The sequence below is a fragment of the Podarcis liolepis genome (assembly GCF_965112155.1).
Source record: "Podarcis liolepis genome assembly, chromosome: 4".
In the NCBI taxonomy this organism is placed as follows: Eukaryota; Metazoa; Chordata; class Lepidosauria; order Squamata; family Lacertidae; genus Podarcis; species Podarcis liolepis.
In genome coordinates, this window is record NC_139558.1 from 27521459 (window position 1) to 27542994 (window position 21536).

Sequence of the window (21536 nt, forward strand, 5' to 3'; positions counted from 1 at the left end):
TACACAGACTCTTGAATATAAAAACTGTTTCTGCTCTGTGTACTTCACATTTTGTATATAGCGTATGTACATACAGCCTTCTGTCAAGCACATGTCCATGAACATATTGGTGGTGGTGTGGACCATTTTTATGGTCTTAGGGATTTGGTTTAAACACAAAATAAGGAAGCTTGATATTACTCCTGAAATCAAAACTATATTTTCCTGAAGTGTTGCGGTAGTAGGAACGTGTTGCAGCTAACCTTGGACTTTCTTGGCAATGAGAATGTTCAGTGGGAAGGACGCATTTGACTCTTCAGTGTATGGATGGGGAAAGGTCAGTTCAGACTTACAGAATCATAGAATTGTCAAGTTGGGAGGGACTCCAAAGGTCATGTAGCCCAACCCCCTGAAATGCAGGAGTCTTACAGCTCTTACTATCAAAAAAATCTTTCTGATGTTTAGTTGGGTTCTTCTTTCTTGTAACTTGAATCCATTGGTTTGAGTTGCACCGTCCAGAGCAGGAGAAAACAAGCATGCTCCCTCTTCCATGTGACAGCCCTTAAGATGTTTGAAGATGGCTATCATATCTCCTCTCAGTCTCTTCTTTTCCAGGCTAAACATACTCAGCTCCCTCAACCGTTCCTCATAAGGCTTGGTTTCCAGACCCTTGATCATCTTGGTCGCCCGCCTCTGCACACATTTCAACATGTCAACATCCTTCTTAAATTGTGGTGCCCAGAACTGGGCACAGTACTCCAGCTGTGGTCTGACCAAGGCAGAATAGAGTGGTACTATGACTTCCCTTGATCTGGACACCATACTTTAGTTGATGTAGCCTAGAGTAGCATTAGCTTTTTTTTTGCTGCTGCATCACACTGTTGACTCATGTTAAGCTTGTGTTCTACTAAGACCCCTAGATCTTGCAAGGAATCATAAGAGAACCTAGCAGAGGAAAGTTTTGGGAATTCCGCTTGTTGGATTGTTATTTAAAGTATGACAGTAGTTAAATGCAACATTGCAGATGTGTAGGTAGACTAGACTTCCTTTTAGAGGAATGTTGTGACTTAGCTGAAAAGGGTGTGTATGTGTTGATGGTGGGTGTGCCAACATACAATGCTTTCTTGACATTCTCTCAGTTGTGCTAAAGTGGATTAAATTGCTGTGGGAGTTTTGAGGCTATACAAATGCAACTGCGATGGCGGTTCTTAAAAATGTACTTTTTATTTGTGTTTCTTCTGGAAAACGTTCAGTAATCTATTATTTAACTTTGTGTTCCGTGTATTCACCGTATTTTTTGCACCATAACACTCACTTTTTTCCTCCTAGAAAGTAAGGGGAAATGGGTATATATTTAAATTATCCTTAACCCTTCTACATTAACATGTTGTCCTGAGTATATCTTAACTTTAAACAATAACAATAAAACAACAAATTAAACAAAACAATAGCATAAAATACAATAAATAAATAAATAAAATAAAAACAGTAGATGAAAAAACAGCATTAAAGGAACCAGATCTTGAAAATACCTATAATTAGACGAAAGCAACTTTCAATGCCTGCTTAAAGGCCAGTATGTTCATTTCACAGTGTGGCTTGTTATTATTTTGGTAGTGTGATTTTCCCCGATGCTTTGGCCCTGTGCAGATTTGCTTGGGTTTAAACGCCATTGAACAACATAGTGCTTAATTCCAAGTACATGAGCACAGGGTTGAACTGTTAATCTTCTTGGACGTTAGCTCTCGTCATCAGTATGAATAATATGTTTAACATCACCTGAAATACTTGATTATTTATAGTGCTGGGAGTCCTAATTTTAGCTCTAAATTGATGCATTCTTTTCAACTGGGATTCAGAGAATTAAAGCTAAGCTTGAAGAACTGCTTTTCCATCAAAAAAATACGGATAAGATTAGGCTTGTTCATATTTTATTTTATGAGGAAGCTTAACCCTTTCTCAGAAAATGAAAAGCAGACTATTGCCGAAGAAGTTAAATGATTTATTTTTCTCTGGTTTGGCTGATTTTACTTCTTTGCTTTTGTTTTAACTTTAACTTCTTTTTTTATGAACAGTGAAGAGCTGGGAGAATTCATGGAGATGAAAGGAGCCAACAGCCCTGGGATTCTTGTATTGACCACAGGCCTGAGCAAACCTTTTATGCGCCTGGATAAATATCCCACATTGCTCAAAGAACTTGAAAGACACATGGAGGTATATCTCAGCAGCATTAACATTCCACCTTAATGATGATTTGACAATGATGACCTTAAAGGTACATTTCAGGAATGATGAGTCCTAAAGGACATTACTATGCTCTGGTTCTTCTGATGTAAAGGAAGTCATAGTAGTCTGGAAAGATCAACTCCATTAGAGGTCTGGGGCTGTGATTTCAAAGATAAAAATAAGATGCCCTGATCCTAAAACTGTGGCTTGCTCTGGCCTATAGTATGAGTGTATTGCCACATTTTATATGGCACTGCACCTGTTGCTTTTTTATTACTCCAGTCTCCCAAGAGGCACTTGTGGATGTCTCAGACAGGGTGGGTATTTAACAGCAGTGCTGTAATGGTAAATCTTGGAAGTGCAAGAGGTCATAATGATGACCCCCATGGAAAGTCCAAAATGCAAGGAGCTGTTCTGATCATACCCTCACAACCACATTAATGCATAGCATAAAAGCCAGTGCTTCAGGATTGGCTATAGCAGCCTTAGACTAGTGAGCTGACCTCATTCTCTGATTCTAATTTGTCACAGACAGTAGTGAAACCTGAAAGTCTTGATATTAGCCCACTCATTTGCTGGAGCAAGACACTCCCGACAGATGATGTCATTGCGCATGCTCTGGAAAAAGTCCCAGAGCTACACTTCCCTGTGTCTCTCCACTGTTACACAACTGCCTTGTTTGTGCTTCTCATATATGAATCTTGGCTGTCAAGCCTTGTTGAAGTCCTTTTCTGACATTCCTTTGGAGTTTTGTGAGCAGTTGCTTGGACAGCAAAGTGGACTTGAGAGGACTGTGCATCCCCATTGCATATGTGTTTTTCTTGGCACTCCTAACTTACCATGAAACCTACATTGGCATAATTGTCTAATTTTAACATTTGGGAACTGCCCCCCCCTGGTTCTTTGGCTATTTAACTGCTGTTCAACAGTGTGTACAAATTCACAGTAATCCGACTTGTAGGCTTGGTCCTCATTACCAAACCTAGTTTAACATACTTGGTTTGACAACGTCGTATAGAGTTGGGCTGAAAGGTTAGTTTCAATGTTAAATTACGATGAGACATAGAATTTTTAGTTGCAAGGGTCAAACATATTTTGATTAGCTTTAGGGCTGGAACAAAATTCCTTTTCCTCTTTACATCCAGTAGCAGCCAATGGAACTGTTCTGCTCTCCCGTCTTCTGAATATGTCAGGTCACACCTGCTTACCAAGAGGGAGAGGGGCAAGGCATTGAGAGCTTGGTATGGTGTAGGCACAGTAAGGACACAGCATCTGGAGCATTGGGCTGGTTCTGCCACAGCACCTGCACCACACTGAACTCCAGCTGCCTTGCTCTTTCCCTTTTTGGTAAGTGACCCAGCATGTTCAGAAGGCAGAGCAGGGCAGCCACACCAGCTGCTAGTGTTACATCTACAGTAGTAAATCAACTTATTTTTAAATTGTGCGCCAGGGAAATCTTGCTCAAATTGTATTTATAATAAAGGTTAAAGGTAAAAGATCCCTGGACAGTTAAGTCCAGTCAAAGGTGACTATGGGGTGCGGCGCTCATCTTGCTTTCAGGCTGAGGGAGCTGGTGTTTGTCCACAGACAGCTTTCCAGGTCATGTGGCCAGCATGACTAAACTGCTGCTGGCGCAACAGGACACCGTGACAAGTGCCAGAGCGCACGGAAACACCATTTACCTTCCCTCCGCAGTGATACCTATTTATCTACTTGCACTGGTGTGCTTTTGTACTGCTAGGTTGGCAGCTGGGACAGAGCAATGGGAGCTCACCCCGTCGCGCAGATTTGAACTGCCAACTTTCCGACCAGCAAGCCCAAGAGGCTCAGTGGTTTAGACCACAGTGCCACCTGTATCCCCTAGGTATTTATATAGAAGTGAGTGAAGGATACAGATTTATGGCTAGTCCATCAGGCGAAGTGTCACCAGGCCAGTGGGAGGGAATAGGCTTATTTAAAATAAAACTGGTTCTCTAGATCTGGCATGACCTGATCTAGAGGTTTGCTGCATTTAAAGCAGCGTAGGTGTGAGAATTGTATCTTAACATTTGATTTATATATAATACCAGAAGAATGTGTAAACCTTGTATAGAATGTAAAGTACATTTTGTTCCTTTCATATTACATATAAGTATCTTTTAATATTCTTTTAGGATTATCATCCAGACCGGCCTGACATTCAGAAATCCATGACAGCTTTCAAAAATCTTTCTGTAAGTTACATAGGTGATAGATGGCAACATACTAGTCTAAACATAATACGAAGTAGTGTATCAAAGTCACGAGAGCACTTTGGGTGGGTATCATGAGGGAACTGTATTTAAAGATGAATCACTATGGAAGAATTTTTAAAAAGATGGTTCCACTGGAAACTATGGTCTGGGTTCAAGGGACAGACAGTTTATAGGATAAAAGAGGAGTCACATGGTGCTACATGAAATACCATGACTCAAACCTTTGCATATAGAAATCTATCTGAGTGAATTCAAGTACTATAAATCCATATAAGGATAAAAGCACCCATGTTGTGGTTGGTCCACATAGCCAGCTTCCTGTTGGATTATGCGGTGTTAGGCTGCCTACACATCATTCTTCCCATGGATCTCTGGCATGCCAACAGAATTTAAATGTGAACCTGGTCATTCGGAATGCAGAACTAGCAGGTGCTTTTCCTGTTAAAATTGGATATAATCCTCCTGTGCAAATGCTTAATGTGTAAAGTAGTTCGAGGAAGGCAAATTTGAGAAAGCATTCTGCAGTTGAGGTTCACAGAGGGGAAAAGAAGCAAACCCCAGTATGCTGAAACTCCTTAAAAAAGTTATTTGTGCTTGAAGTTTCTTGAGCAGCTTCCTTTGTTTAGGATGTTTCACACGTTTCACACACCCTTATATGGCGATAAATGTCCTATATAATGTAATCCTTGGGTTAAAATTGATTGTGTTCTCTATTTACTGAGCACAGTGACTGAAAGGATATATATAGCTCTTTGTAAAATATTTCAGTTGTTAAAAGAGGACAAAAAGAATTGGTAAGAAGTCAAACCAAGTGTTGGAATATTTTGCGTAGAAACAGCTTAAAAACAAAACACTTGAAATGTCAGACTAGGACGGCTAAGTCATTATAACTGATTATACTTTAATAATATTTTTTCAAGTGCCTATAGGAGCTATATGTTATACATGAAACAGTTAAGTAGAGACAACCCCTACCCGTAGCTTGCAATCATAATGACACCTTGAGGAAAGGTAAGAGATAGACGTTAAGGGATTAAAAAAAAAAAGTCAAGGGAAAACAAAACTGTTTGGTAACCAGCTGTCCCACTACTGTTGAGGTGCCTCAAGTTTCTATTTTGGCTTCAAGTATAGAATAGCCTTTAAAGCAGCAATGATACAATGCATAGCCGTCTTAAGTAAAAAAAAAAAGAGTAGTTGGGATTTGGTGGTCTGGAGAGTTCAAGATGCAGTTACGTCCGTGAGTGTCTCTCCTCTTCTATAGCCAAATCAAATGAAAAGATCCAGGCATGGCACTGAGTAACTGTTGTTTCTGGGCTATTTCAGTTGTGCTTGCATCCTGGCTCATAGTATTTTCTCCTGGTCCAATAGGCACAGTGTCAAGAAGTACGGAAAAGAAAGGAGCTTGAACTTCAGATACTAACAGAAGCTATCCGCTGCTGGGAAGGAGAGGACATTAAAACACTTGGAAATGTTATTTACATGTCACAAGTCATGATTCAGTGTGCTGGAAGTGAGGTAATGCAGCTCTGTTTAAAAGAAAACCCGAAGTGGTTGCCGCCCCCCTGTTGTGTTCGCGGGCCCCTATCCACCCCCCAACCAGTCCTCCAAAGGGAGAGGACGCGAGGTGTTGCAAGTCACAAGCCAAACAGTAGAAAGCTGCCACCACCTCCTTTCCTGGGTCAACCCTCGAATGGGGTCGAAGGAGAAGAACCCCCCCCCTTCGATATTTACCAGGTTGCCCAGACCTGTGTCACTGTACCGTGACGCAGGCAGTAATCCAACAGATAGATGCACCAAGGGTCAGGCACCAGTGTAGCTTCTCCGGCAAAAGGCACAAAATACAAAAGGCAAAAGTCCTTTTCCAAATTTATTGAAAAAGCCAGTTGGAAAGTAAAAGCTTGCACATTTCTTGGAAGGTTACAAACAAAAAAAATAAAAACATTGTACGTACTGTGCAATATAGCTAACTACAACATACTCACAAAGCATCAGTAGTTCAAAGCATAGCAAGAAGTCACAAAGTCCATTCTTCTGGTCAAACACCTTCAGGCGAACACCAGGGCAAGATAGTCTGCAATTTGCATCTCAATTCCCCAAACTTTTATCCTTGAGAATCCCAGGTGGAGAAGGGGTTTAGGGACCAATCATTTATTTAAGTTAATTACCAATTACCAATGGCTGTATGATGAGACTATATCTCCTGATTGTCAGGAGGCCAGCACAGCTGAACTTTGTTTATGCTCAAAGAACCTTGAGATCAAAAGACTGCTTCTTTGTTCCCATACTTTTCTGACATGTACCAGGCTCTTGGGCTGTAAATTACCCATAGCCTTTTCACACCCATTCCAGTCCGAGCCCCCAGCTGCCAGAATTTACAAATCAGATAACATCTCCTTCCTGCCCAAGTCAGGATGCAATTTGATTCACACTTCTAAAGACAGGGAGGTTTGCAGAACCTAGATATCTATTCCCAGAAATCCACAGTTTTAACTACCCCACAATGCCTCACTCTTGCGTGAACCAAAGTTTTACATACTAAGATTTCCCAACTTTACTACACCCCTGGATAATCTTGTTTTTAAAAATTGCCTGACATGCCTTAATATTACTAAAGTAACAACACATACCAGTGCTTTCGATCATAATATACCATATGAAATTTTCTTTTGTCACTTAATTGTAACTTTGTGTTTTAATGATTCGCCTTCTCTCTCTCCCTTTTTTTTTAATAAGGAAAAGAATGAAAGATACCTTCTTCTCTTTCCTAACATATTGCTCATGTTGTCCGCCAGTCCTAGAATGAGTGGGTTTATCTATCAGGTAAAACAACTTTTAGTATAACTTTTTCTGCGTACTATGTTTGTGTGATCTTTAGCTTTTGGAACATTTGTATCATATCCTCTGCCTGATCCTATAAGGCAGAAGTGGGCAACATTATGTCTGAAGGCCAAAATGACCCTCTAGGCCTCCCTCCATGACCTTAGGACTCCCCCTCCCCCACATCATGCCCCCTTCACCACCCCTTCTTAGCACCCTGAAGTACTTTTGTGTGGCTCAGATGTGGCCTTGAATTGTCATAATGCCTCTTGCTTCGCTGGAGATATATATGTTTGTGGAAATGGCTGGCCTTTGTGTGACTGGAATGAAGTCTACCGTACAGCAGCAAGAGTCACTTGTTTGTTTGTTTGTTTGTTTGTTTGTTTGTTTGATTGTTAAATTTCTATACCGCCCTTCATCTTCATCATATAAAAACACCAAAAAGTACCATAATAGCAAACAAAAACAACACATCCCCACAGTTTAAAATGCTATAGATTGCTTAATTACCGTATTTTTCGCTCCATAAGGCGCACCTGACCATAAGGCGCACCTAGTTTTTAGAGGGGGAAATCAAGAAAAAAGGAGCGCGCAGCTCCTGCAGGCTTTTCTACGAGGAGGGAGAAAGGACTGACTGGCTGCATCAGTCCCTTCTCCCTCATCGTAGAAAAGCGCGCAGGAGCCGCGCGGAGCTTGTGTGCGGCTCTTGGGGGCTTTCCCTGCCTGCCTACCCCCTGCATTCGCTCCATAAGACGCACATACATTTTCCCTTACTTTTTAGGAGGGAAAAAGTGCGTCTTATGGAGCGAAAAATACGGTGGCCAAAGGCCTGGGAGAAGAGGACTGCTTTTGACTGGCATCTGTAGATGGGTAACGAAGACGCAAGGCAAGCCTTCCTGGGCAGACCATTCCACAAGCAGGGATCCACTGCGGAAAAGGCCCATTCTCGTGTTGCTGCCCTCTCGTGGAGGAGGCGCACCCCTTTTTTCTGCTTCCACCTCCAACCACCATGAACATACAACCTCTGCAATGTTTCTCACAAGAGAATGTGGTCCTCAACAACTGAAAAAGATTCCTCAGCCTGCTTCTACTGTGGTAGAGGAGCAAGTAAGGAGCATAAAGGCAGAACTGTGGATATTGAACATAAACCACTCTCCAAGAGCAAGCTGTGTCCCAATCTTTGCTTAACCACCCCCTGGCTCAAAAACAATTCATACATTTGTTTTCATTTACTGAATGTATTTTAGGATTTATCAATGTAAATAAGCTCACAAAAGTTACTGATCTGCTGGGGGCTGGCAGAGAAGAGACAGAGAACTCCCTTCTTTTTGTTTGGCAGAACGCTTGCTTCCCTGCACACAGTTCCTTGTCACCCATGGCTCCTAGGCTAGTGCTTAAATACAAGGCTGCCATGTTTTTGGAGTTTGTTTAAAGAATGGTTTGATATATCTGTTTTTTAGGGGAAATTGCCGCTAACAGGCATGACCATTGCAAAGCTAGAAGACAGTGAAAATCACAGAAATGCATTTGAAATATCAGGTAATGTCCTTGTGCTTCCCTGTCTGGTTCTGTTTGTATCATTTTATGTGACAAAAGCCAGCTTGAAAAAATAAGTCACAAGACAGTTTTAAGTGACCTCTCTGGTCATACTGTTTATAATTTAATCATTTTTAAAATAGTATGTGGGTTTGTTTGTTTTTTTTAAAAAAATAACTCAAGACAGGCTTCGCCAATAAAAAAATCAGCAGTATACCAGTAAAATAACAATATGGTCTCGATGCCTGGAATTGTAATCCACTCGATCACTGGGCCAGCAATCACTTCAAGCCTTCATCCTGCACATGCGAGGGGGGATGTGGGTAGAGGAATAGGAGTATACATGTCAGCCCTGCTCCAATGCCTCCTTCTCCTCCACTCTGATCTTCATAATAAGTTGTCTGCAGTGCCCATTTGTGTGTCCCTTTCCCTCTTTATATTTTTGCCATCACCTGCCCAGCTGAACACCTGAAGAGGGCTTTAGTGGAAGGGGATTTTAGTGCCTTCACTGCACTCACCCCCCAAAGCTCTTGCAAACTGATTGGCTGTTCCAAAAACAGGGCAACACAGCTAAAAAGGTCCTCCCCAAAGTCACAGTAAGTCCGGGGTGAGGGTGCGGCATTTGGAGCAAGGCTTCCTCAGTTGATCCCAGAGAGATTCACTAGAGGAACAGATATTCTGATGCACAGGGCCAGAGTCAGTGGGTGAGGAACACATGGCCCACCATATAATGCTGAACTACAACTCCCATCATCCCTAATCTTTTGCCATGTTGGCTGGGACTGATGGAAGTTGGAGCCCAATAACATCTGGAGGGCCATAGGCTCCCCACCCCTGATTTAGAGTTCCAGAGGTCGAAATCAGCACCTTGATTTGTGCCTGGAAATTATACAGCACAGGTATATTGAGACTTAACACCAGCTAAAACCTGAGCAAGCCATATTCTCTGCTAAGCAGAGTTAGCTGACTGTAGCACTCCAAACAAGAGCACTGGTTCTTGAAGATGTAGTGGTGATTCTCTGTGAGGTGGCCATCGTTGTGCAGGGGTAGTAGTGGTTCATAGGGAGTAAAGCCCTAAACATCATTTGTATTTGTATTTGTAACCTGCAAACCTCCCATATATTCTGTAACCAAGTATTACTCATCCTTAAAGGGACAAGAGAAATCTTAAGGAATGCTTGTTTAACTGGAAGCATTCTTCTTTCCTCATTCCCAAATTTTGGTAAGGTGATGATGTGGAGGAGACACCAGATTCAGGAGAAGTGTGCTGATCCTTAAGAAGCAGAATATGTTCATTTGTTTGAAACAGGAAAGCGTTTTGCCGTGTTGGCTGTTGCTAATGTGAGAATTCAACACAACCGCTCTTTCCTTCTGTATTTTCTGTTGGGTTCCAGGAAGTATGATTGAACGGATATTGGTATCTTGTAACAACCAACAAGATTTGCATGAATGGGTAGATCATCTGCAGAAGCAAACCAAAGTGACTACTCTTGGGATGCCTGCTATTAAACCTCATTCTGTGCCATCTCACACGGTAAGAGGCCTTTAGTACCATTGGGTTTAAAATGGGTCATTTTTTTCTGTGTTCCTGGAGACAAACGAATGCATCCTGAAAATTGTAGTCAGTGTTGGAGCTGTGTTAAAGTAGGGTATTAATGAAATATTGTGATTTGTTTGGGGGGAAAGAAGCACTTTGTGTTCGGGCACAAAGATAAACCAAACTCTGATTTGTTTTGTTTGCAGTAGGTAGAAGCATTCACATTCAACCATAGCTCATTTTAAACTATGGTTTAATGTGATGTGCTAACCATACCATGGTGTTAATAGATTGGTAAGTTCCAACAAACCTGTTTTTAAGTCTTACTGCAGCAAATTTAATAACGAAAGCTTACTGGTGTAGGGTTATACGTGGCATTCCCTTTTGATTGTTCTTTCTTTGCTTGTGTGATGTTTGTTCATTTTGGCAGCTTCCTTCTCATCCTGTAACACCATCCAGCAAGCATGCAGACAGCAAGCAAATGCCCCTGACTCCAGTATACCACACTCTTCCACATCCTTCACATCATGGGACGCCTCATACCACTATAAACTGGGGACCCCTGGAGCCTCCCAAAACTCCTAAGCCGTGGAGTTTGAGCTGCTTGCGGCCTGCACCTCCATTACGGCCTTCAGCAGCACTCTGTTACAAAGAGGTGAGTGTGTGCAACCCAATGAGAAGTCTAAATTCTTTCCAGGTCAGAATTCTGTACGGATAACATAAAGGATTCCAGCTGAGATTCAGTTTGCATTGAGTCAGTCCCAATTAACCAAGGCTGTGCTTTCTAGGCAGTGAGTGGGAATATCTGATTTGACTTTGGGACACCATACACTTTGTCTCTTCAGCCACGTTTCTTACTGGAAGAAAGGATGGGGAAAAATATTTAATAGAAAGAGTAATGTTCTTGAAATGATGATGGATCAGACACTAGGGAAAATGTGTCCTGTGTGTTGGCATATAAAAAGCAAATCCTCCCTCAGTTGCACTTTCACTGTCTCCAGGCCACTTGCAGTTTTCTTCAGCCAAAATTTAGTATTGTAAAAATAGAAATCGAGACAGCAGGGTTCCTGTTTGCTCTGTTTCTGAATTTGCACAGGCCTTCTGTTTTCACCAGTAGTTTTTGCCCAGCAAATGTCTCTTGTAGTTTAATAGTTTAAACGGGTTTTATTAATAGCAGCTCCTAAAATCGACACACACTCATATCTTTAGAGCAGCAAGATTATATAGGAGTTCAAAATCTTTTTGTCTTGGGGCTTTCCTCCTCCAGTGCAGCTTGGAGGAAGATTACAATGGAGATTACTTTCAGTGCAAACCATTAGTATTATGTGCAAACAAGGAATCTTGATTTAGAAGAAACAATGGATAGTTGCTCAACAAGCCAGCTTCATATGAAGCTTGGAAACTGAAAGTAAAATTGATGTATCCATCATACAGGAGTGGACTGGGGGTACATGAGCCCAACACTTCACTTGGGCATATCCACATAGTGATAAGCCATAGTTCAGTGTTCGAGGCAAAGCAGCCCAATGGCTTATAACAGCAAACCACAGTGACCAGATATTGGGCTCATACACTTCCTCCTCTGTAATGATCAAACCACAGTAATATGATCAAACCACAGTTTTCTGTTACATTGGAGCCAGGCAAAATTTGATCGAACTGGGACGCGAGGGAGGAAGAATTGGATATGCATGAGCAAAAGGGCAAAGAGAGACCCAGTGTGCAAACACATTTGACTCAGGCCATTCAGTAGACTTCTGTCATGTTTTTCCACCACTTCCTTGCCCACTTTTTAAACAGATGTCTAGTTTACAGACAGACTAGCATATCTTGGAATTCCTGTAAATTAGCTTGTTTGCTCAGCAGAACTGAAGTGCTCTGTGTCTGTTGGTCTCCTCTTTTCAGTATCCTAATTTAATGCACAGGGTTGTATCATCATCCTATTAGCACAAGAACTTCCACCTGTGCATTGGAACTTCTTCTCCCTCTGCTCACCTGTGCATCCCTACCTGCTTTAGGGCTTCTGGAGCAGATTTGGGGGTCACACAGGGAGAGGAGGGGGAGAGGAAGTACCTTGGTGGGGGCGGGATGATTTCACTGGATACTGCTGGAAATTTATTATTTGTCAACTGTTTGAAACCAAGGAAATGTGCCAAGTTGAATTCTCGAGGCTACATCCACAGTAGAAGGTCGCAGCTGGATCTAGACACATCAAAGAAGTGTTTCAGTTTAAAGCGTTGTAAATTTAAACAGGGAAAGCAGGTAGAGAAAAATAGGACTCCAGATCGCCATCTGGTGGCACAATGTTATATCGCACATACAACACATATACAGTCATACCTCGGCTCCCGAACACCTTGGGAGTTAAAAGTTCTGGCTCCTGAACTATCGAAAACTGGAAATGATTGTTCCAGTTTTCAAATGTTCTTTTGGAAGCCGAATGTCCGACTGGGATTCTGCGGCTTCCGATTGGCTGCAGGAGCTTCCTGCATCCAATCAGAAGCCATGCTTTGGTTTCCGAACATTTCTGAAGTCAAACGGACTTCCAGAATGGATTCCGTTCGACTTCCGAGGTATGACTGTAAATCGCTTTTCTTTACCAGTCTAGCTGAGTCCCATGTTTCAGAAGACCAAAACCGGCTTATCATTTCTCCATCAGATTCTTATGATTCTTATGTTGTGATTTTAAATTGTAGTTATTTATGCAAACTTGATTTTTGTTAGCTACGTTTTGCACTAATATAAAAGTTGAATATAAACTTTAATAAATAAAGAAAAAAACACCATTTTTATTGTTATGTATTTCTAGGCAACAGCCCAGAATGGAGAGAAATGTTTCATGTGAATGAAAGTTTGTAATAGTGAATTGCTATTCTATTGGTGTGTTTTGATACCTTGACACAAGTAGGTTTTCACTGTGTTTGTATGTATCTGTGTCCCCCCCCCCTTTTTCTTTTAACTCCAGGATCTCAGCAAAAGTCCCAAAACCATGAAAAAACTACTGCCCAAGCGAAAACCTGAACGGAAACCATCAGAAGAAGAGTTTTCGCTGAGAAAAAGTAAGTGTGTTTTGCTGTGTGGGCGAGTGAAGGCTTTTCATTCCTTCTGCTTAGTCCAAAAATTACTGTTGTTAAACAAATGGGAATCAGAATCTTTGCTGATTTACTGCAAACCACTTGGATCTACCATTAGATACCAATACCTTCTGCCCACCATATCCATATCGTTCTGCCCACCAAATACCTTCTGCCCACCAAAATCCATATCGTTCAACTTAAACTCACAAGGTCATTGGTTATATTGGTTATATGGCTTGCTCTCACTTCCTTTCATAAATGCAGGTATAATGAGCTGTACACATCTAAGTCACATTCAGAGCTAGGCCCATTAAAATCAGCAGACTTGAATTAGTCCTGACTAACTTAAAAGTCCATTGATTTCTGCGGATCTAATCTTGAGCATGACTCATTTGCATACAGCTTAATGTTCCGACTGGGACGCGGGTGGCGCTGTGGGTTAAACCACAGAGCCTAGGACTTGCCGATCAGAAGGTCGGCAGTTAAAATCCCCACGACGGGGTGAGCTCCCGTTGCTCGGTCCCTGCTCCTGCCAACCTAGCAGTTCGAAAGCACGTCAAAGTGCAAGTAGATAAATAGGTAGCTCTCAGGCAGGAAAGTAAACGGCGTTTCCGTGTGCTGCTCTGGTTTGCCAGAAGCGGCTTAGTCATGCTGGCCACATGACGCAGAAGCTGTACGCCGGCTCCCTCAGCCAATAAAGCGAGATGAGCGCCGCAGCCCCAGAGTCGGCCACGACTGGACCTAATGGTCGGGGGTCCCTTTACCTTTAATGTTCTGAACGCCAAGGCCGCAGTCACCATTCCACAGTTAGTTGTTGCTAACAGGACTGCCCTGTGATAGGCAAGCGTTTTTACATTATCTCAGCAAGAATTTAACATTTCTCACATTTTGTTGCGTTGAATGATACCATGCTGGCGAAGCGGTAGGGACTAGCAGCACCATACTAGCAACAATAGTCACTGTGCGAAGTCACCTAGGAGAATCACCTGGGGGTATACAGGATTAGTGGAGATAGGTGCTCATGCAGCCGGTCAAGACCCAGGAAGACCGGATGCCATGGCCATGTTGACATAAGACAGTTGATGCTTTCAAAGGTATGTGTATGGGATTGGTGCGCCAGCTGTTGCATCTGTTAATATTGTCTTGAATTGACCAACGCCTTCTTTTTATTTTCTGCAGGCACTGCTGCATTGGAGGAAGATGCTCAGATTCTAAAAGTCATTGAAGCTTACTGCACAAGTGCCAAAACGCGCCAAACATTAAATTCAAGTAAGTTTTAGAAAAAACATAAATAACATTACAACTGTCCTACTTATTCAGTAAGCAATATCTCTAGTGGTGACTCCAGCTCTTCTCCTTCATCTTCTTTTGGCTGACAAGTGGCATGTCAAGTGATTATCAGATAAATGTGCTAAGAATAGCACAGGTAAAAATATTTGCAATGATGTAAATACAGCTTGTTCTGCATAGCGGTGCAAGTTTGGCAGGTGACATTTTGTGGTCGTTTGCACCCCACACTCGGGACAATTCCAAGATTCAGCCGTCGGAGAAGCACTGTAAGGGTCAGGCCTGTGAACAGAGCAGTGACTGCCATGTTTTCATACTGGATTTCTCGAATTACGCATACTAACATTTTCGTTTTGGATATTTGTGCCAACACTTGTAGTCCATGCACCCATTTGTTTTAGACTTACCCAACTGAAGTCACTGGAAATGCCACAGGGCTATTCTAGAATAAGAGGACTGTAAACTACCATTCTATACCCGTATTTTCTAAATGTTTGATTGCTAAGGTGTGGTTCGAATTGGAGGCACACTTCAAGTGACGCTCAGAAAGATAAATGTGCATTTTCTCAGTCAGCTCTTAGAATAGGGAACAGAGATCCTTCTTTCAACTTTGCATAGGCAACCCATTTAATAGCCTTCTGCCATTTCTGTTGTCTAATCAGCCAAGTTTCAGATATAGAGCCTTTCCGCTCCAATGTGGGTTGTGATAGGCATTTCCTGTACATCCTTACTTCCTCTGTTTGGGATGATGTCACTCACCACATAATGGAGAAAGAAGATATATAAGTTGTCTAAGGACTGTCTTCTCTGAGAGGTATAAAGTAGTGCATGCAAGGCACACATCACAATCTCTCGTGGTACAGTTAGGAAACTGCTGCCATAAGCATTTCAGCCCTACTCTAACCTTTCCACTTCTGGAATAATATTCTTACAAACTTGGTAGATTGTCATGGTTTTGTATGTTAGCACAGGTGATGCTGAAGCCCAACCTAAATGTTCATTTATTGATGCAGCAAGTCTTAGAAAACTATTAATTGTGCATAAAACTTGTGTCTAAGAACAGGTGATCTTCAATACCCTAAGTCAAAAATTTTCTTTTTAAGAATGGTTAAGTGTTGATTGTAGGGCATCATATTCAGTGAGATGCACATTTTTTCAAAGGCATTTAAGAGACATTTAGTTTTACTTTTTTAAAAAAAGGTAACGGGGCATAAACAACTAATAGCAGTTTAAATTTTTTTTTGTTACAGATATCAATAATTCCCCTTTATTCCAGAAAAAAATATATGTATTTTTGTAAATACCTGTATGTTGAGCAAAGCTGCTGTTTTCAATTACTCAGATATATATCCAACTTACACTGTGTCTTGAGGACCCAGGTTATTTAATCTTAAACAAGGCTGCAATGGTGGAGATCCTCTATTGTAAGTAAAGCATTGCACCTATCAGGAGAATCTGCCAGCATGTATCACATCTACATAAGGGAATAAAATACTCTTTGGTTTATTCCAGTTTGCACAGTTTTGCCATTAGTCTATAAAACTAGTTTACAATCTATATTTCCATGCTCCAAATTCGTCAAATAGTTTGCTATTGGCAGAAATCAATGTAGACATTGGTTTGGGTTTTGTCTATTAAAACTTCTTACATTTAATCAGGTTTTCAGCAACATGTATTGTTGAGAATATCTAATGCCAGTGCCAGTCTTACTAGACTGGGAGCTAAGACTCTCATGCTGCTTGCTGCTTTGGATCATTAATCAGAGGTCATACATGTCCACCAAAAACTGAAATTTGACCTGTTTAAATCTTAGGAATTTATTGTAGGACTACTTTTTAGTCTTTTCATATTTAGATTTTCTGGTTAGAACCTTTATGAAAAGGTTCGTAATGTTTGTAAGCCACGGTATCAAATTGTTGGTGCTGTGTTATGTCTTTGTGCTGTTACGTTTAGGCTGTTTTAATCATTCTTTTCTAAAATCAGACTTTATTCTAGTCCTACAATTGTTTTGAAGTGGCAGCTATTACGTTTCTATGGGCGATTGCACTAGGGTGGGATGAGATAAATTGCTGATGTTTTGAATGGCACAACTGTGCTCAGTTGGTGTTTGTCATTATTTTTATAAGAAAAAAAAACACAAAGTGAAAAGAAGTGTTTTGTGAAGCATACTTTTTTTTAGTTTATGCAACAGTGTGCTTACGGAAGCTCACAGCTGGTACAAAATGTATTTTGCTTTTTTGCTGTTTCCCCCTTTCTATGTATATTTTGTAAATATACATAGTGCAATAAATTTCATTGCATACATCAAAAAATCTGCAACTTTTATTTGCATTATCTGCAATGAAAATAAAGGTAATAGCTATTAGATGCACGGCTTCTTTTTTTCAAGGCTGCTGATATTGTTAAAATTATATTTGTTTTCGTTTTTTAAAATTATCTGCCCGTGTGTAATTTAACAGGAATTGGCAAAAGGAACAGGATTTGGCCTTGTGCTTTAGGAATGAGGCCAAGTATAGATGTAATGCTTCTCAGTCTCTTGCGTGTGGTTTAGGAGACTGGGAAACGTGTGTGCCTGCATCAGACTCGAGAGGACATGCAATAGCTAAATAGGCCCCTTTAGCACAACACCATTTCTTTGTCTCCAGTCTGTCCTCACCTCTGTGTTCACATCCTGACTGTTCCTCATAGTGCAGGTCCGCAATTCCGTTAGTAGCACCGTCCATCTCTCATTTTGGAGGTGTTGCTTCTGGAAATGCACATTAAGTATGGCCAGGGGATAGGGGAACCCCATTGCCCTGGAAATCTGTGGCATCAGAGGGTAGGACAGAAGCCTTTTCCCTCCAGTGGAAAAGCACACCCCATGTTTTGGGAAAGGTTTTTGGGAGATGGGCATGAAAAGGGAAATGGCTGGCCACCAGGGTTTCTGCCTCCGCCCCTCTTCTCCTTCTAGTTAAACCATGTCTTCAACTCTGTGTGCTCTATGCTGCTTTCAGGGCAATAAAAGCATTTTTCTAAGGGCCTTTCCACACAATCAATCTGTTGCGCAGCAAATGTGTATTTGCTTCTTCTTTTGAGTATAGTTCACACATCTTCTGGAAGGAGGTATATTACTTTTGAGGGGAGACTGCAGAGAAGCAGTCCTTTCCTGCGGAGATCTATTGCAATTGCCAAATGGAATTTGGTTGCATAGGCATCACAGGTCCCAGGATTTATTTTATTACATTTAGGGATTATTATCATGCTCGTCACTAACGTTCCTACTGAATATTATTCTCCTCTAGTTAGTGCCTGCATCATTCTTTAATCCCTTAAGAGAGAGAGATTGAAAACATTTATTCAGTTTTCATACATTTTTGCTGGGGTTGTTAAGCATAGGAGTGTTAATCTAGCATATTTGTGTTTTAAAAAGTTTCCTCATCTTCCTCTCCCAGCAAAAAAGACAACGTCCACCCACTCACACCCACCCCACCGTACAGTTCTTGATGCTGGAGCACCAGCTATTAGTGTCACTAATATTCAGCTTCTCTCTTCCATGTGGCAAGGCTATCTGCCTCCTTTATTATATAGAATCATAGAATTGTAGCGTTGGAAAGGGACCCCAAGGGCCATCTAGTCCAACCCCTTGCAATGCAGGAATCTCAACGAAATCATACATGACAAATGGCCACCCGGCCTTTGCGGATGTGGACAAAATATTGAATATTCATTCAACAGTGACTTAGAGAAACATTGCCCACAGCCTAAAATGCCACCGATAAGGCCATGACTCCATTCACTGATCATGTGAAAAGGTCCTTAAGTATTGTTGAAAACAAGTGGGAAGAACAGCAGGTGGAGCCCAGCTTCCCTTTTAAGCCCTGGGTTAGTTTGCTTTTAATGTCTGTATGAATGGTCTGCGATCACTTGCCCTAGTAGGGAAATCCATGTGTGCCACAATGTGCACACAGTGCTTCTGTGTGTACAGTTTTGTTCCCTCCATTGAAGCAAATGGAGAATCTGTGGGAGCGACAGATTTGGGGGGCCCTCTTCACATGTCCAGTCTGTGGCATGGTTGATGATGGAAAGGGCAGCGCCACAGCAGCAGCTCCGGCGTTACATTTGCCTAACACATCAACCCATATGACCATGGCTATTTTGACTAAGCTGCTACAAACCTCCTCTGATGTGGGGTGGGGTGTTCAGATGTGTTGGTGCTGCTGAACTGGCTGCAGCTGTACAAAACATTGCTTGTGCAAGCAGCTGGGTGTGGCTGTACGTAATTATGCCCAGAGGGTACCAAACCCAGAGATTGCACATGTGAATTGGGCCTTAGCTCCTACATGGGTTTTCTTTCCCTGGATCAGACTGATCCAATACTATCTGTGTTAGGTGTCTGTACAGTTAGTGAGCCTTCTGTTTCTCCCATCTTGAGAATCCAGTTTTGCATCACTTTAAGGTTCTCCTTTATTTTTCAAGCTAAATCTTCTGGGGCCAAGTTTTTCCTTCCACGGGCATGGTTTGGAATAGTTCCTGTGGAGAAATGGCATTTCTCACGTAGTCTCCCAGAAAAGTCTTTGTGTGGGATGGTAGAGTGCTGACAGCTCCTTGTTACTAATTTCAAACCCCACACCCCCCAAAGTAGTTCTCCATGGGAAGACTAGGGCTGGGTGATGTCAGCTTTTCAACATCATGATGTATCACCAGCCAAACATCCCAATATAGTGATACATCATGATGTTGAAAAGTGGAGGGAGGAACAAACTGCATCGGCCCTGGTTCTGCGAGGGAGCGGTGGTGCCTCAGCTCCCTCAGCCTTGTGGGGTTGGGGTCGATGCAGCTCGTTCCTTCTTCCAGGCGCTGGTGGCGGTGGAGTCAGGCACAGGCAAGCCTCACCCGTGATATGCCACCGGGTGAAGATGCCATCGCACTCTGGTCCTCAAACCGGTCCTGGGTGATGTATCAGTACATCGCCCAGGCCTAACCAAGGCCCTCTCATGAAGGACAATATTGCTGAAATCCACTTATAAGGGGGAAGTGATTTAGAGGTAGTGAATAATAAAGTGGGCACAAAGACTTAGATCATTGACAGCTGAATTCCACTTAAATCCAGAATACTTTAAACATTTTTTTTTAAAAAGTCTGATTTGGTTTACATTTAGATTGGCTTTATAGCACTTTTCAGAAGACATTTCTTCTGGAAATGCAAAGCAGCAGAGCCGTAAGAAATATTTTCATTTAAAAAATAATAATAGAGACTGCTCTTTTGATACATTAGTCTGTGCTTCCACTTATTTTCATTTTTAAATACCCAATTTTAACCAGAGTAATTGGTCCTAATAGCATTAAAATGAATCTGTTAGCAGAAGCACCTTCTAAATGTGACTGTGGGTTGGACCCAGACTTTGATGCAATCTTGTACACCTTTACCTGGGAGTAAGTCCTGTAAGCTTACTTCTGGGAAGACACACATAGGATTGTACTGCCGGTCATGCTTGGAGTAGTCCATTGAAATCACTGGAACTTACTCTTAAGTCCCATGGATTTAAATGGGTGTCTTCTAGGAAAGTCTCAAGTCTGTATCCAAGCCAACCAAAACAAATTCAGATTCTTATTGTGACAAATGTCTTTTCTTTTTTTAAGAAAAATGTAATTTGTACATAAAACCCAGCCAAAATAAGGACAGCAAGATTTGGTGCCTTTTTAACAATATTTTCTCTTTTCCTTTTCTTCCCGTCACCTTTTGCTTTTGTTTTCATGTGTTTTGGTTGTGGCTTATCCTGTATGTTCTCCTCCTCATCCCACCTTTGCCTGTCTACATCCACCATTTCATTTCACCCCATACATCCTTAGCATGGCAAGGCACTGACCTGATGCATAATCACGTCTTGGCTGATGATGACCAATCAAGTCTAGACTCCTTGGGTCGTCGCAGTAGCCTTTCTCGTTTGGAGCCTTCCGACCTCTCTGAAGACTCTGACTATGACAGTATATGGACAGCCCATAGTTACAGAATGGGGTCTACATCTCGTAAGAGCTGTTGCTCATATATCTCTCACCAGAACTAATGCACTTCTGAGCTTTTCTTAACAAATGCTTGTTGTATCACAGCCTGCTTTTCTTAGATGTTTTCTTGCAGTTCCTTGTCTCTTTTAATGTGATATTTTAACAACCTTCGGGGTGGGGGAAAACCAATTTCTGATACTTCAGTCACACCTTGTTGGGATACACTAATCGGATCTCTTTTTTATATAAAGATTGGGAGCATTGATATGTAGCTATGAATGGTTTAGTTTTTGTTTGGTTTTTAAGTTTTGGTGTAGCCATAACACTTACTTCCTTAGCCCCCTTCCCAGCCCCATTTTTACAGCACATGGCTCGTATTCTGTGAAGCAACACTTGTGCCATCTGTATGGAAATTCTTTTAGCCTTACAGTGTTTAGGTTGGTGTGTATTAACAATAAAACAGGGGAAACCAAACACAACAACTGCATAAATGTACAAGGAAAATCCCAGAGAGGTGCATATGCAGTTAACTCTGTGTATTCATTTTCGAAGAGCAAGCCAAGTGTGTTACTATCCTGTCTACAGTTCTTAAAAAGCTGGGAGAACCACATATACGTTTAAAAAGTTGAGCAAGCATGGGATGGTTCACAATTGTAAAATACTGTTCTGATAACTATTGGCAAGGTGAAGTTCACTGCCACTTTATGCCTACAAGTCAGAGAGGTCTGCAGCTAGCTCCACACATCCATCAGGGATTTGGATGTGTTTCCTTTAACAGCAGACCCTTCCTTCCCCTGTCTTCACAGCAGACCATGTTTGATACTTAAGGGAATTTCAAAAGCAGTTTTCAGCACAGCTGCC

The 21536-nt window shown here is 41.7% G+C and overlaps 1 protein-coding gene across 9 annotated transcripts in view; it reads left to right on the forward strand.

The window, feature by feature from the left end:
• ARHGEF7 (Rho guanine nucleotide exchange factor 7) overlaps nt 1–21536 on the forward strand; it is an 85493-nt gene that overhangs the window by 44653 nt on the left and 19304 nt on the right. For 5 of the 9 annotated variants that reach the window (XR_014525567.1, XM_083501158.1, XM_083501159.1 and 2 more), the window contains exons 10-19: nt 2055–2193; nt 4359–4418; nt 5808–5954; nt 7173–7259; nt 8717–8795; nt 10187–10326; nt 10760–10984; nt 13295–13388; nt 14586–14675; nt 20523–20699. Coding sequence is in view for 7 of the 9 variants with exons in the window: in XM_083501158.1 (XP_083357284.1) it covers nt 2055–2193; nt 4359–4418; nt 5808–5954; nt 7173–7259; nt 8717–8795; nt 10187–10326; nt 10760–10984; nt 13295–13388; nt 14586–14675; nt 20523–20699 (1238 nt within the window). In the remaining 2 variants the exon portion in view is untranslated. The remainder of the gene's footprint in view (nt 1–2054; nt 2194–4358; nt 4419–5807; nt 5955–7172; nt 7260–8716; nt 8796–10186; nt 10327–10759; nt 10985–13294; nt 13389–14585; nt 14676–20522; nt 20700–21536) is intronic. The other 4 variants (XR_014525568.1, XM_083501161.1, XM_083501160.1 and 1 more) reach the window with 1 other exon arrangement.